Source organism: Arachis ipaensis, chromosome B7 (genome assembly GCF_059453495.1).
Source record: "Arachis ipaensis isolate K30076 ecotype BB chromosome B7, ASM5945349v1, whole genome shotgun sequence".
NCBI classification, from domain to species: Eukaryota; Viridiplantae; Streptophyta; class Magnoliopsida; order Fabales; family Fabaceae; genus Arachis; species Arachis ipaensis.
In genome coordinates, this window is record NC_142442.1 from 135,140,043 (window position 1) to 135,157,433 (window position 17,391).

The window sequence follows — 17,391 nt, forward strand, 5'->3', positions numbered from 1 at the left end:
CAACTTCCACCCTTCTTATTTTTAATTGGACGAGGGGGAAGCTTCTCGATATGGAAAATTTTCCTATAAGAGAAACTCACAGCGGAGTGTAATTGTGGTACCTCCTTGGTTTCTCTGAGTTGTGTTCTTCCTTCTTCTTGGGCTCTTTCTCCTTTTCTCGAGTTTGATAAGGTTGTGTTTGTCGGAAACTAGGTTCTCATAGCCTGACATTCTCATCCATGTTAATGTACTTCTCAGCTTGTTATTGTACTTCATTTAAAGAGGTCGGATGCCGCTTTGAGATGGATTGGGAGAAAGACCCCTCTCGGAGACCATTGACTAACCCCATTATTACTGCTTCAGTGGAAAAATTTTGGATCTCCAGGCATGCTTTGTTGAATTTCTCCATGTAGTCTTTGAGGGATTCTCCGATCTCTTGTTTGACTCCTAGCAGACTAGATGCATGTTTGACCTTGTCTTTTTGGACTGAAAATCGGGTGAGAAATTTTCTTGCGAGGTTGTCAAAACTAGTGACCGACCTAGGTGGTTGACCATCAAACCATTTCATGGCCGACTTGGTAAGGGTTGTTGGGAAGGCCTTGCAACGAGTCGCATCTGAGGCATCAGCCAAATACATCCGACTCTTGAAGTTGATTAAATGGTGCTTCGGGTCGGTCGTTCCAATATAAAGGCTCATGTCGGGACTTTAAAGTTCCTAGAAACCTTTGCTCGCATGATGTCTTCAATGAAAGGATCTTCTCCTCCTAGTGGGGTATCTTCCCAAGCTGTACGTCGATTCCTACTTCGAAGGTCGGATTCCAGTTTTAAGAGCTTTTCTTCCAGCTCTCTTCGTCGCTTGATTTCTTTCCTTAGGTTTCTCTCTACTTCGCTTTGTTGCTCTATCTCCTGTTTGAATTGTTCAAGTCAGTCGTGATGCCCGTGTAGTAGTCCTATAAGTTCGGTAGAATGGGGTTGATCTTCATCCTCTGGGTGGTGAATTTCGGAATGAATTCTTCTACGAGGAGGGTTTTTGTGGTGCCTTCACCATGTGGTTCTTCTGTTCTCTAAGGGGTATCACTATGGCTTGGTCATCATTGCCTTCCTCTTGGTACTCTGGTTCTAATTCGGACGCCGTACGTCCGTCTTCAAAGTGATCGTCCGCCATGGGGTGTTAACTTCCAGGTCCCCGGCAACGGCGCCAATGTTTCGAGGGTTACCTGAAACTCGGTTGTATTTGGGCCTGGACGTGAGGTCCAGACTCCGAGTGAGGCTGCGCTCGACTTGTCTTGCGCCGAGGTGCCGCCGTTCGAGTTCCTCATGAGAAGGTGGGAGGTGGTACCTGCAAGACACTCCGATGCTTAAGTTAGCAAGGATTCCAGCAGGTTTATATTAGATTGGATCTTAAGTATACCTGAGGTGTATCAGTGTATTTATAGGTGATGAACCAAAAATCACCGTTGGAGTAGTTCCACCATTATTGGGGGATAACAGTCCCCTTTATTCACGGGTTGTTGAGATTTTTCTTCTAGAAGTAAGTAAGAGATAGTAGAGGTTAGTTTTAACTCCTTCAGAGGAGAATTATCACTTGGTAGCGTTCTGTTTGACCTCTTAGGAGGTTGGGTACTCGGTAATTACCTTCTGAGCTTTCTCTGCTTTGGGCCTGTCCAGTATGTTTAATTGAAATAACTATTTTAAAATATTAAAAAATTTTTAGAGATTATTTTTAAAATTTTTAAAATATTTTTAGAAACTGTTTTATATTTTATTTTTTGAATTAAATTAGAAGGGGATTGTATTCATAAATATTAGAGACTATATATTTTAAAAAATAAAAACCAAAATATTTAATTTTAAAAATTTTAGAAATTAAATTGAATAATTTTTTAATTTTAGGAGAGGAGCTGAGGACATAATAGTATTCAGTAACCGGCAAAGGTGTCTTCATCAGACATGATCCATGCTATTTTTGTATCATCAGGGAGTGACTCAATTATATATAAATGTGACACGTGATTTAGTTGAATTTTCCCCCCTGTTCTTTCCTGTGGATTCCATTTTGTAATGTATTCTTAGCTTGTATCCACTTAATTTAATTTAAAATCTTAGTTCAATTTAATATAACTTGTGCTAATAAAGTAATAATATTGTTTGCTCATGGTTTAAGTATTTCCGCCAGTTTATTTTTTGTGGATTCCATTTTGTAATATTTGCTTATTCATTTAATTTAGAGTATATATTTAAATAAGTCACTAAACAATTTTGCATCAAATAATTTTATTTTTAAAAAGATTTTAATACGTTGAAGTCTCTAAATTTTTTAAGAATAAGATATATAAATTCTTACATAATATTTTTAAATATTTATTTGTTCAAATAAAATTAATAGATTTAACTAAAGTAAGAATTTACGTATATTATTTTTGTAAAGTTAAAAAATTTTAGTGTAACAAAATTTTTTTAAAAACAAAAATGTTGGATATAAAATTCTTTAGGATTTATTTAAATATATACTCTTTAATTTAATTTAATCACTCAATAGAAAAACTTGTAGAAAACTAGAAATGCTGTTTATTAGTCACCACTTAGGTATCTTCCACTTATTCTTTCTTGTGGATTCCAATTTTTCATACATTTTATGAATGGAAATCACAATCACAGTACCAGAACAAGGTTTTCTCTCCTGTGGTGAACATATGCAAGTGTAGCTTTCTCATCATAAAATGTCAAAAAACAATTGCAGTTTAGACAGGATAAATGAAAGAATAATTGAACTTAGGGCCGTACATGAGTAAGATAAAATGGGGTTTATTTTAATTCAGATTTGATTTTAAATATATATCAGATTTAATTTTTAGACTAATTCGATCTTAAATTCGATAAAATTTAAATATTTTTGGGTCATAATTATATTCGATTTAAACTAAGTGAAAATCGGATTTTTAAATTTTTAACAATAATTTATAAAAAAAATTTGTTTATGATGCACTTATTTATAAAAAAAAATTTATTACCGAAAAATTGATATTTATATTTGAATTTGAATTTGTCTATAAATTCTAATTTGATATTTCTTTGATCTATTTTTTAATTCTACAAATATGATTAAAAATAAAACAATAAATTTATAATTAATATAATATAATATTAAAATTAATTTAAAATATATATATTTTTTTTTAGTTCCTTAGGGTATACATGGGTCAGGTGAAGATGGATTTGCCTTGACCCATACCCGACTCTAAATAATGACGGATCTATTTTTAAGATTCATATCCAACCCTAAACCCATAAAATTACACTTAACTAACTCCTAAAATATTTGGGTCCAAGTCAGATTTTCGAATCAGACATAACTATGTACACCCCTAATTGAACCTACCTAATTTTAAACCTAAAGTAATAATGATAGCAACACGTTTAAATAAAAAAAATAATTTTAATATCCTGATATAACTTACACGATAATCGTTCAATTATATCTATTTTTTGATCGATCATTCATGTAATTAATATGAAAAGATTATTTTTGCTGACATACTATTATACAATTATGGTTTAATTATTCTGTTGGTCCTTATAGTTTCGCAAAATTTTCAATTAGGTCCCTATATTTTTTTTCTTTTAGTTAGGTCCCTGCACTAATTTTTTTTTCAATTAAGTCCTTCTTAGCAGTAATTGACTTAATTTTATAAGGACCTAACTAAAAAAAAATTGTTTTAGAGACCCAAATAAAAGGAAAAAAAAAGTGTAGGGATCCAATTAAAAAAAATTTTTGGTGCAAAGACTAAGTTGAAAGAAAAAAAAGTACAAGAACCTAATTAAAAATTTAGCAAAACTATAGGGACAAAAGAGTAAGGTTTAATTATTCATAGTATGTTAATATTAAATTTTTAAATAAAACAAAAGCAAAAATATAAATAAACATCAAACCAAATATAGACAAAAATCAAAATCTGAACTTTGATATATGAATAATACATAAAAATGAAAGCAAACGTTAAATGAAAACACAAACAAAAACCAAAACCAAAACAATATTCTATTCATACTAGTACTCATACAGAGCCAAAATCTAGAATGAAAGAGAATCCGAAACAAATTAAACTGTATCCGAATTAATCGCGAAGCCAAAAAGAAAGGAATAAGAAAAATTAGTATATATATTAGATTCCAGGGACAAAAAATATGTAGATTCCACCTCCAAGAGCCACAGTCAGACACCGCACCGCACCGCACCGTATTGCGGATACACAGTTTATTCAAGTAATAAAGATTAGAGTAATATCCTAAATTAATTTTTCTAATAATTTTTGTTTAATTTGAACAGAAAGTCAATAAATTAATTTTTGAACCTTAAAAATATTAAATAAATTAATTTTTAATATTTACCAGAAATGATAATTAATTCATATTTTTTTATAAAAATTAATCACATGGAATAATTAAATTGATTTTAGAGTACTTTTAAAATACTTTTTGGTGTATATATTACTTTTACTTCTATATTATTCTCAACTGCAAAAAAAATTATAAAAACAAAAAGAAAATGTATAATAAAATATAGTATTGTAATCATTTTAAAATTAGAAATCAAACGGCGTATAGAATTTTTTTTCTTGACAATAATGAAACTTTTAATCTTTTTCATTTTTTATCAATCATTTTTAATCTTTTCATTAATAAAAATATAAAAAATATACACAAAAATAATATAAATAACATTACTTTAAATATTTTGTGTATAGGGCACACTACATAATCGGGTTTACATTTGAAAAGTTGATAAGAAATATAAAAGAGAAGTTAGACACTAGACAGTGATGTGCTTATAACCATACGATGTGTGTGATTTAGGAATATGATGTGATTATTTACTCTTGTAAATAAAGAACATTTTGTGATTAATTTTTATGTTTGTTAACGGTATTACGTGAGTAGTGTAAGATTAAGAACTAATTTTTTAATTAATAATTAGCTAAAGTTTTTTATAATAATAATCTGGATCTTTTAATATTTCTTGGTGTTAGAAAAGTTGGGTGCTAAAGAAAACGAAATTAAAAAAGAAAAAAAAGAAAGGGACGTGGGCGTGCATGTAAAAAGGCATGAAGATGGATGCATGGGTGCTCTAAGCTGACGTGTGCGTAAAACCCAAAACACCAAATTAAAAAACCATTCTGTTTGTAGCTATAAATATATAATACGATTCACCGCTTCATTCACTCATCAGTTGGATTGACCGTCATGGCAAGCGTTCTTAGACAGCAGCAACAGCCAGCAGGGAGTGGTGGTAACAACCGCGTGGTTGCCGTGAGTGCCACACCTCCCAATAATATCCTCCATATTCATGCTGATGCCCCCTCAAATCACGAGGTATGTGCTCCTTCTCTACATCACTACATACATTTCTTTTTATGTATATTTATTGGCGACGACTTACAATTCTTTATTATCTTTTATGTGAAATTAATAATTAAGAATTGTTAGAAGGATACTACATATTTTTTAGAATTCAGTATTTGATTGATTTTTAAGGATTTATTATTATTTAATTAATTTAAATACCTACTTTTTATATTAGTTGTTCAAAAACTCAAGAAAGTTATTTATTTTTTGTTTTTTGTCTTTTTTAAAAGTTGAATAAAAGACAATATTTGAAAGATAGTAAAAATTCAGGTATAATCAACTTTACATAAAATTGATAACTGAGCTGTTAAATAAAAATTTAGTTAAATTAGTCAAATTATTTAACGGTTCTTAATTATCAACTTCACATAAAATTAACGTTAAAAGATACCTGAATAAGAAACCTACTACCTAGTATAAGATACCTAGTTATAATGTTAAAAAAAAATATTATCTACTAACTATGAATTTTACATGACAATAACTACTTACTGCATGGAAGCAGAAAAAAGGGTGGAAGAAGTTTCTGTCATTTATAGGGCCTGGTTTTCTCGTCTCTCTCGCTTACCTTGATCCTGGAAACTGTATGTTCCTTACTCTCTCTCTCTCTCCAAAAACTCATACATCTATGTATGTATGTATGTATGTATGTATTAATTATTTTTTTTCATTTCTGCAGTGGAAACTGATCTCCAAGCTGGAGCTAATCACCGATACGAGGTATACACACACCCTATGGAGTACGACCTTTTGTTTTTGTTTAATTGAAATTAATAAAAGAATAAAGTGACGAACTGACAAACTAAAAATGCTAAAATTTGTTGTTGTGGTATTGGATCAGCTGCTGTGGGTGATACTTATCGGATTGATATTTGCTCTTATTATTCAGTCATTAGCTGCAAATCTTGGCGTAAGCACAGGTAACAACATTCAATAAGCATACGTCCCTAACACGAAATTTGTTTAATCATACATAATTAATATTAAATATTAGTCATTGTCTTAATCTCTCTAGTTAATTTTGGGCAGGGAAACACCTTTCAGAGATATGCAAAGCGGAGTATCCAAGACTCGTTAGGTACTGCTTATGGTTATTAGCTGAGCTTGCTGTCATAGCCGCAGACATTCCAGAAGGTATGAACTAATTAACAAGAAAATTGAAAATACTTAAAATGAAGAATTATTCCCCTTAATTAAATAAATTGTGGCAGTGATTGGAACGGCGTTTGCACTGAACATACTATTCCACATCCCAGTATGGGGAGGAGTTCTAGTGACTGGGTGCAGCACTCTGTTGCTTCTTGGTCTCCAGAGATTTGGGGTAATGAATCGTACATACACATAGTCCCTTTTATTATTATTATTATTGTAATAACAATTATTATAGGCTTATAACTCAATAGCATAGTCTCTCCATACTCAATTAAAAGGTTGCGCGTTCGAGTCTCTTATCTTTGGTAAAAAAAAAAAATTATTATAGTCTAACATAATTTAATTTAATTGGTGGGGCAGGTAAGGAAGTTGGAGTTGCTGATATCAACGCTGGTATTTGTGATGGCAGCATGTTTCTTTGGAGAAATGAGTTACGTGAAACCACCAGCGTCTGGTGTCATAAAAGGCATGTTTATTCCCAAACTCAGTGGTCAAGGTGCCACTGCCGACGCCATTGCCCTTTTAGGTGCCCTTGTCATGCCGTAAGTAACGAAAAATTGTTAGGCCAGTAATTTTTAATATTTTTAGTTATCTTTTAATTAGTATAAATAGTAAATTATTTTTATTAAATAAATTTTGTTAATTTATATATGTAAATTTTAAAAATATAAATATAAATTATATTAATTTATGTGTGTAAAATTTTAATAAATATTTTTATGTATAAAAATTTTATAAATATAAATATAAATTATTATTAATTAAATATTGATAAAAATAATAATATTTGGTGATAGTATAATATTGTTTTTTTTTCTATTTAATAAATACTATAAAAACACTTATTATATAATAACTCAATTATATCTATATATATAATACAGCAGACTTTATTTGAATTATTTTAACAAGTGACATGTTTTTATGTATCAATGCAAATTCAAAAAATATTTCTTTAATAATAAGATAGTATTCTAAACAAGTTCATGCAATATTAAATCTCCTTTCCAATTTTTTTTATTTAGCAAATGATTTATTTATTTGATGTAAATTTTTACAGTAATATTTAAATAAATATTTAAAAGATATATAAAAAAAATTTGGAACAAAATTTAATTTTTAAATTTTTTATTTTAAAAAAAAAGTGGTAATTCATAATATAAAAAAATTTTTAAAAATCACTTTACATAAAATTATCAAATTTTAAGAATGAAAAGATTTTAACTTTTTAATAATGATTGTAAAATTTTGCACCAAAATTTAATCTCTAAATTTTTTTATCGTATTTTTAAATTTTTCGTGAACTTATTTATAGTTATTATCTTTTAAAAAAATTTTATCAGTAATATAAACTTTAGACACCATTTTAATAATTTACTCTAACTTAAATTATTATCTTCTTTTAATTCCCATCATTTTTAATTTTGCATTATTTTACTTGACTTGTAGTCTCGTTTCAAAGCGCACACATATATTGTCAAAAGACTTAAGGCTTAGAGTATCAAAAAATAGCTTTTAAAAAGTAAATACATTAAAAACTTAAATTTTTATTTTTCAACAAAGCTTTTAATATCAGTAATCTTAACGGTACAAATTTTCAATTAATTATAACAGACCTAATTATGTAATTGATTTCAAAATAAAGTCAAAATCAATCATAAAGATGAAAACTTTGTTTTGGATGTTATAAGTTATAAAACCAAATAAAATTGAAAAGTGATTGAAAACTCGTCTAGTATTTACTAGTAAAATTTTATAGAAATTATTTTTAATACGGAGATGAAGAGTGTGTTTTAGTTGAATATTGATATTTAAATTGTATTATAGTATTGTAAAAGTATAAAAAAGATATCCAACACGCATGTGGCCAACACGCATCCTGTGTGTTGCCAACACGTGTCCAACATGTACCCTGCGACTGCATTTGTTTATAAAGACAGGACACTGGGACAGGGATACAGAGATACAAAAATGTGTTTGACAGAGGAGACATAGACAAAGACAATGTGTCTAAAGACACTGAATTAGTGTATTTTGTGTCCATCTTGACAGGAAGGACACAGAGATACTAACAAGAGACACAACTTATTTTTCATTTTTTCTTTCATTATTTTTGTTATTTTTTTATAATTATATTTTTTATTATTATATTTTTCATCTCAAATTTTTTGAATAAAAAAATAAAAATAAATTGGATTTTCATAATTTGTTCTAATTTATCACCAAATATAATATAAGAACACAAAATTTTGTGTATCTGTCTATCAGTATCTTGTCATGTGTTCTATTTTCAGTATCTTATACTATCTGTTTTCAGAAACAAATCCACCTTGCATGTTGCCAGCATGATGACACTACACACATTCTACATATTGATTATCCACCTACAAAATTCACCTATATGTAATTACACCAAATAATTATATTTTTAAAAAAATATATTAATATCTTTTTTTATATAAAAAAAATTAGCCACAATTTTACTTTGTTTTATTTTATTTATCTTTTTGTGATAAAAATGTAGGCACAACCTCTTCCTCCACTCTGCTCTGGTGCTGTCTAGGAAAGTACCTAATACAGTTCGTGGCATCAATGTAAGCCAATAAGATCGAATAATCTAATAACCATATTAAGGTTATTGCATCTTAATTAGTTACACATAAATGTCATTAACACTAATTCTCATATATTATTATTATGCAGGACGCGTGTAAATATTTTCTGATAGAGAGTGGGTTCGCACTGTTTGTGGCATTTCTGATCAACGTTGCAGTTATTTCTGTGTCTGGCACTGTTTGCTCAGCTTCAAATCTTTCTTCGGAAAACACTGATCATTGCAGCGATCTCACCCTTAACTCTGCTTCCTTTCTTCTCAAGGTTCTTCTTTATATATTTACTACTTTTTTTTTTTAATAATAACTATGAATCAGCCGGTTCGACTTGATTAAGCGAAAACAAATTATTTATTAAACCGATTTGGTTCAAGATAACAAACAATTGTTAGCGAACCAATTAAAATTAGAAAATAATAAATATTTAATAAAAATTGTGTTTAGTTTTGAGAACAAGATAAAACAAATTACAAAATACAGAGATATAAAAGTTAATAGTCTTGTATTTTGTTTAATGATAAATTAGAAATAAAAGTCTAATTTATTCTATTTTTTTCATTCAAAAAATTTGGGAAGAAAAATATAATAATAAAAAATATAATCATGAAAAATTAATAAAAAAAATAAATTGTGTCTCTTGTTAGTATTTCTATATCATTTCTGAATTTTTTTTTGTCAAGATAGATACAAAATACATTAATTCAGTGCCTCTGGATATAATGTCTTTGTTCATATCTCATCTGTCAAATACAATTTTGTATCTCTGTGTCCCTACTTCATATCTCGTACCTATAAACAAACACAACCTAATAAATTAGTTGAACCGATTTTATTTTTTAGCGATTAATTAATTTAAAATATAAATATATGTTAATTCAACAAAATTAAAACTTGATTAAAATTTTAAATCTTTGAACTTTTAAATTTATTGATTCAATTATCAGTTCAATTTTCAGAATCTTAATTCAAAATCTGCAAGTAGAGTAATTATCATTAATGTGTGATGAACTTTTGATGTAGAATGTGTTGGGAAGGTCTAGCTCAACGATTTATGCAATAGCACTATTAGCCTCAGGACAAAGTTCCGCTATTACTGGAACCTATGCAGGACAGTACATTATGCAGGTGGGTCAATTTAATCATTTGTGAATAAATACCAACAATCATTACTTTCATTTTTGTTTTTCTTATTTATAAATATAATTTTTTTAAGAAGAATAATAATACTGAATTCTGTTTTGTTGGTTGGTTGGTGGTACAACAGGGTTTCTTAGACTTGAAGATGAAAAGATGGCTTAGGAACTTGATGACTAGGACCATTGCCATAGCACCAAGCCTTGTTGTCTCCATTATTGGTGGCTCCTCCGGTGCCGGTCGACTAATCGTCATCGCATCGGTTCGTATATTCTGTTCTTTTTTTTTTTTTTTAAATTGTACAGTATACTCATCACCCCCATAAAAATTTGCAGATGATACTTTCTTTTGAGCTTCCGTTTGCTTTAATTCCACTCCTTAAGTTTAGTAGCAGCAGTACCAAGATGGGACCTCACAAGAACTCTATGATAGTGAGTTTTACTCTTCCCTTAATAAATATAATCACTTCAATAGTAGAAGAATGTGTCAACTAAATATACAGGACAGAAATAATTAAAAATAATACATTTCTAATGAACAGTTCAAAGAAAATCTTGTAACAAAATTTTAGTGCAGATAATTGTCATCTCATGGATCCTAGGATTGGGAATCATAGGCATCAATGTGTACTACCTCATCACTGCCTTCGTGGGTTGGCTAATTCATAATAGTTTGCCAAAGGTGGGAAATGTGTTCATTGGGATCATAGTGTTTCCTCTCATGGCAATCTATGTCGGCTCAGTTATATACCTAACATTCAGAAAAGACAATGTTCAGACATATATTGAGACCAAGGATAACACAGCAATGCAAACCCATGTGGAAAAGGGGTTCATGAATTCTAATGGTGAGTTAGAGTTGAACCATGGCCCTATCAGAGAAGATTTAGCTGATATCCCACTACCGGAATAAGTGACTTGAGCTATGTATGTATGAGTCAAGTGCAACACAATTCACAACCAATAAGAACTTCACCACTTCACACTGCTTTTTAAGCCATTTATGGGGAAAGAGAATCTAAATGTTGGATTCTCAAAATACATAGTTGAAGGTTATTGTAACAAAAAGACATTAGAGAGCCCTCTTCCCCATTTATCCATCGTGTGCAAACTATATGTACTACAGTACTAAGTTACAAGTTTATTGTTTACACGTTATTGCTGAACTATACAAGAAAATTAGTTACTGATGTGATACTGTTGTAGTTACAATTTCTCCTTTGAAGATCAAGGAAAAACTGATGTTCTTACATTGTGTACTTCTAGTGTTGCAACTGTTTTCCGTATGAATATCTTAATTGTGTTTTTCTTTTGGTTACAAGCATTCTCTGTACGACTACATTAATTGTCTCTTTTCATTAGTTTTCTCTCTCCCGAGCATGTAGCTTGAAACTGCTTTTCTATTTTCAAACTACATTATAGATAAGCTTTAAATTCTCTGCAACTTAACTGCAGACAGATTCTGAACATTTACAAGAATTATATAACAGATTACAGTGTACCTGAGACAACCGCACAATAAATAACCACTTGTGTCCCTGAAAGTCTGAAACTAGATTGTGCAACAGCACAGGGAGCCATGGTCTGGTAATTATTCATCCAAGTAATTAGTAGTTTTCTTTTTTTCCAAAATCTAACAAAAAAGATGTTACCGATGACAATAAAACTTCATGGTACCTGTAATGCAGAAACACAGTGGAATATCAAAATGCTACTTATTTTCTTTAAACAACACTTTCACAATCAACTGCAACCAATTACAGTATCTAGAACTTAGATAACTATTTTTTCTTTTTTGGACACATCCACCTATTTCCTCTTCACTGCTGAGATCAATGACAAAATAGAATTGCAACATTGAGGTCCCAAAACTTATGCCTACTCTCCTAATTAACCTAAACCAGAGTTAGTCCCTGATACAGGCCTCAACAATGGATGATTGGAAGTGGGTTGCACATTACTAGGGGCATTGAACATGGCATTTGGAGGTGATTGAGATTGTTGTATCATAGATAGGGGCAGTCTTTGTCCCAAACCAAACATAGAAGGTCTCGGGGCAAAGGACATGTGTGGATGAACTGGTTGGTTGTTGCCATACCCCGAGATGCTGGGCTGCGAGGGAGACGCAGAGATCATTTGTGGCCTACTGTTGCCATTACTGTTAGACATGGAAGGACCAACACCTGACGGTGGAGGTGTGGCTCCTCCAGTTCCAAGACGAGCAGATATAATACGGGACCGCTCAGCAGCAAATCTCTGCCTTGTCCTCTCAACTTGTTCACATTCTTTCATCAATAATGTTTCAATTTCAGCAAACTGCTTCAGCTTCAATTCCAATCTTTTCAACTGCATATAAAACCAAGCCACCACCACAGGTTAAACATCTAAAGATACTAGTTCAGACAAATAAAACAACTGGTGGGCATAAACATAGATGTATGCCATTCAAAGAAATGCACAAACAAGTAAATTGATATTTTGGTTGAACCAAGTCAACCAACTGTAGTCAAAACAAACAGCTATACCTGATGACTAACGATACTAGCACATAGCCTCTGGATTTCTCGTTCTTCATGATCAGCAAACAATTTAGATTTCATGGCTGCAGCAGAGAGGCCTGCCTTTGCTGCATCTTGAACTTTCTCAACAGATAGTGGTGTTGTCCCGCCTTCATTTTGACCTCGTGAACCAACAAGTTTTGCCTTATCCTCTGAAATCAATAGAAGCACTCCTCAAGAAGAAAATTACACTAATGAATCTAATTTGTGCTGGGGCATAAAAGCCAACAAATAAAAGCAGCAACGATAACTGACCATTATGATTATTTGAAATTGCAGTTTCTCCACGATCTCTACTATGTGCACTTTCTGAATTTGACCTTCATGAATGAATGAATATTTAAAACATTAGTACACAGTTCATAAACTAGCAACCATGAGCAATGGTTCAACTTAAACTAGTTTTCCTCTACCCACATACAACTCTACAACATGAGTACTTGAGCAGGGAAGACACACTTTAATAAAAAGTTGTCTTTCCTTTACACGGGAATTTTTTTACGAAGGTTCAGTTCAACTGTATAAGATGTTCTATAAAAGGGAAAAAAATATTAACAGAAGAAAAACAGTGTAGAGTACAAAAGCATTAATAAGATATGCAACAGAAAACAAACAAGAAAACTTCACGTAACAGAATTGCATGTGCTGTAATAGTAATATCCACCTATTATCATGTCCTTGTACTTCCATTTGCGATGTGCTGCCAGAAGTATCCTCTGATAATACTGCTAATGCTGCATGAGCACAAGCAGCAGCTACTCTTGGTCCAACGGCAGAGGCTAAAAAGGCTACCTATATAATGCATCCAACAAAACTTAGTGTAAGTCACAGCTAAAGAACCCAAAATATATGACACGGTAGTTTGCAGTGAAATACTGGTATATTAACCAGATATAGATACTAAGTTTAGAACATCATCCATTTAAACTTTTGTTAAGCAAGTGCTGTAATCAACAGGTTGCTCCCTCAAAGAGAAGGATGCAACTTGAAGCAATGCATTTCTTCAATATCCTCTTACAAATCAACTTGATGAAGAAGTTACAGATATGATGTTAGGCGGTGTACAAACACCACATCCTAGTCTTGTTGGTAATTGGTAAATATGTTTAAGTGCATCTTAATTAAACAACAAACTTAGGCATACAATCAGAATTCACCTACCAAAGCCATAACAGGATTTCCAGAATTGGCAAAAGGAAACCTGCTGTCAGAATCTCTGCTTTGGCGGACAGTTCCTGTGAGAATACAGCAACTGAATGATCAAACACGTATCATTCACTAAAATAGGTTAAAGAAGGTATAAGACAGACCTGCAGAATCTCCGTTTACGTAGCCATGCATTCTTCCACTATCATTTCTATTCATCACATTGGATGGCAAAGACACGCTTGGAATGTTGATATTTTCCAATTTTCCATCTTCCATTGGTAGACGAAGAAAATGAAGAATGCATTGTGCTTTTGACTTGGTCCCAACATGTTCGGCAATTTCATTCCAATTCTCATTGTAAATCTCCATTGCTTCAAGCAGCAACAAAGTTTCTTGATCAGTCCAACTATCCCCATCTCCCTCACCATAATCCCTGGATGAATCCACCCTTACAAAATCTATACTTGAATGTCCAACGACAAATCTCCCATCATGAAAGCAGCCAGTACAAAGTAAAATATCAACCTGTAACATGAGATGCGAATTACACACAAATGATTCGTGCAGTTTAAGTTACTCTGCATGCTATTTAGTTTAGAGGTTTGACTTTAGATGAGGTTACCAAAACGAACATGTAATTCACAAACTTTCAGTTTATCCAGAGGATTTAGCTCTGGCAGCTATATGCACCGAGCATTGGATGTTATGGTAACACTTCCACGCTCATGCACAATCATATAGTATTTTATTAAATTACAGATGGACTTCTTATCTATTGTCTTTTGTCCATTATGTTTCTGTATGACAGGAGCAATAGACAGAGCCGTATGACCTTCATACATTTATGGCATAATTAAATCAATAAGCCTACCTCTTTTTGTGACTGATAGTATACAGCAGGAAGAGGACGAGAACAACAATGGCAATGATTTTCGGATAGATGTTCCCGTATCCTGTTGTCCAGATCAGTGACATCAGCATTGTGCATTGTGAATGATGAATAAATTTCTTCTGCTTTGACCTTACACTTGGGCTTGTCAAAACTTATCAGACTATCTATGGATTTTAGAAACTCTGAGGGCACGCGGACTTCTCCACTTGTCTCCTCCTTCAGGAAGGATGCATCATTAAATGGCGCATGACATGACTCCAAAGCACAGTAATTGATGATTCCCCAATGATCAAGGAACCGGACAATCCGAGCTAAATCTTCTTTGTCAACTGCAACCAACAATCCCTGACAATCAGAGACAGTAATCCTCTTCCCAGGGTCCTCCATGTAGAGCCCAACAATATAGTTCCTGCACTCCATATACTTCTCCGGACTATGACCTGGTGATTTTCCAGAAAAGAAATGCGGCACTGCTTGTCTCTCTAGTCGATGCACTGTGGCTGGTGAAAACCAATCTGCTCAGAGAAATCCGAATTGAACATCAGGCAGAAGTGCTCGAATTTCAAAAAGGAAGTCCTATAATCTTTCGGACAGTACTACACCTGATTCAAACCTCCAAAAGCTAAAAAGCAATAACACTGTTGGGGGCCCCTAACAATGATTTCTTTCCATTTCAAAACCAAGTAATTGACCTTTTTGAATACAACCCAGAATTTAAAGAATGCCAAATAACTCAAAAACATGCCCAACTTCACGCATTAATGTAAAGTGACACACAGTTATGGTAACCCTAAACAGTACTACAAACTTATAATAACGCCAATTTCATTTGGATACATACAAAAAATAAAGCTTGCAAGCAGAACAACAGATAGAGAAAGAGAAGAACCTGAATGCATTGGAACAACAAGAACCCTATTTCCAAAGCGCTTAACAACACCACGTCCTTCCAAAACTGGCGGAGGAGTGATAACAAAAGAGGAGCTGCTGCTGCCGCCGTCGCGGTCATGATCGAGGGAGGGGCTGTCAGCCGGGACGGTGGAGAGGGCCTGGAGCTGGCCGTGAGAGACATTCTCGAGGAACGGAATGCTGCCGCTGTTGTGGAGCTGTTGGTGGGCCTTGGAGTCGCCGGCGAGTGCGGCGCGCTCGAGAGCGATGACGGTGGCGACGGAGGAGTGTGGGCGGTTAACGGAGCGCTTGAGAACAGTGGGGAAATGCGAAATCTGGACGGCGTGATCGGAGAGCACCTCGATCTCGTGGTGGTGAGGGGAAGCAGATTGGGGATTAGGGGTTTGGTCCTCAGAATCGTCGTCGTGGTCTTCGTTGTTGTCGGCATTGGGGTTCTCTTCTTCTTCGTCGTCGTCGTCTTCGTGGTGGTGCTGGTGCTTCTGGTGGCGGCGACTGATTTGCGATTCCCTCTTCCGCTTCCTCCATTTTGTGCGGTTCTCTGCAACAACCAAAATAATTTAGAAAAAATTAATAATTGCAATAATAATAGAAATTAGAGGAATTAGAGGGAGAGAGGAGAGAAGTGAGGGTTTAAGAGTATTTAGGGGACCTGAAGGAGAAGAAGCTGGCATGGCAAGAAAGAAGAGAGAGAAAGAGATGGGGAGAGGAGAGAGAGAAAGGGAGTGTTTGTTTGAGGGGGAAAAAAATTTGAGTGTGGGGTCGTTGATTGGCGCAAAGAGTATGGAGAGATTGAACGGGATCGCGCGTTCTTCTCTCTCTTTCAGCTGAGAGGAGAAGAGAGGGTGGGTGCGGTGCTGCTTTGAGTGCTTAGGGGCTGTTTGGTTTTTGGGTTTTTTTGTTTTTAAAAAAAAATGAGAAGTGTGTTTGTGTGTGTTGAGTGTTGACGATGGAATGATGGATGGATGGATGTAGTAAGAAGCACGATGGAAGGGATCTGTTTTAACTTTGGGTGGGTCTGGTTTTCGTCGACGCGTGACGTACACGATGCATTCCTATTCGGGGGTGTCATTCACGTGATGCTGCTACGTATCATTTTCTGTCACCTTCTTTTTCCTTTTTTCTTCAAAGAAAATATCTCCTTGCGTATATTTATTTATTTACTTTGTGAATTTGAGAAAAATGGATCATCTTACTTCATTTTTACCTTTTTCCTATCACAAAATTTATGGCTTTTTTATTTAAATAAAAATATATTATTTATTGCATTTAAAAATAAATACATTTTCATTGGTTTGATTTAGAAATATAATGAAGTATCATGACCAATATATATATATATATATAATGAAGTATGAATTAACACTTGCAACTTGCTTCTAACTACCATCATTGTCTGCATTTTTATTTCATTTGACACTAACCTTTATTTTCTTCTCTCACTTGAGCAAAATATTTTGTCCTAATGAACTAGAACTACAAAGAACAAATTCCATGAACAATGAAGAAGATACACTATTTTATCTTCATGTTATATTTTTACATCAGGAAATTACAAAATGTTCCGACAAAATTACAAAATCGGAACGAACAAAATTTCTCATCTA

At 32.9% G+C, this 17,391-nt stretch overlaps 2 protein-coding genes across 2 annotated transcripts; one reads left to right on the forward strand and one right to left on the reverse strand.

Annotated features, from left to right (window-relative positions):
* Window positions 1-5,202: 5,202 nt before the first annotated feature.
* Window positions 5,203-11,531, forward strand: LOC107606033 (metal transporter Nramp7.2). Its single transcript, XM_088494226.1, has 13 exons — window positions 5,203-5,349; window positions 5,888-5,966; window positions 6,062-6,102; window positions 6,224-6,302; window positions 6,412-6,516; window positions 6,594-6,703; window positions 6,895-7,076; window positions 9,059-9,128; window positions 9,238-9,411; window positions 10,167-10,271; window positions 10,411-10,542; window positions 10,616-10,711; window positions 10,857-11,531. The coding sequence occupies exons 1-13, from the start codon at window positions 5,221-5,223 to the stop codon at window positions 11,190-11,192; spliced, it is 1,638 nt and encodes a 545-aa protein (XP_088350352.1). The 5' UTR covers window positions 5,203-5,220; the 3' UTR covers window positions 11,193-11,531.
* A 449-nt stretch (window positions 11,532-11,980) lies between these two features.
* Window positions 11,981-16,754, reverse strand: SWI3C (SWITCH/sucrose nonfermenting 3C). The gene is made up of 9 exons (XM_088494224.1): window positions 16,437-16,754; window positions 15,768-16,325; window positions 14,858-15,393; window positions 14,148-14,511; window positions 13,995-14,072; window positions 13,502-13,625; window positions 13,093-13,157; window positions 12,805-12,989; window positions 11,981-12,625 (listed from the first exon to the last, which is right to left on the reverse strand). The coding sequence occupies exons 1-9, from the start codon at window positions 16,456-16,458 to the stop codon at window positions 12,170-12,172; spliced, it is 2,388 nt and encodes a 795-aa protein (XP_088350350.1). The 5' UTR covers window positions 16,459-16,754; the 3' UTR covers window positions 11,981-12,169.
* Window positions 16,755-17,391: the final 637 nt, after the last annotated feature.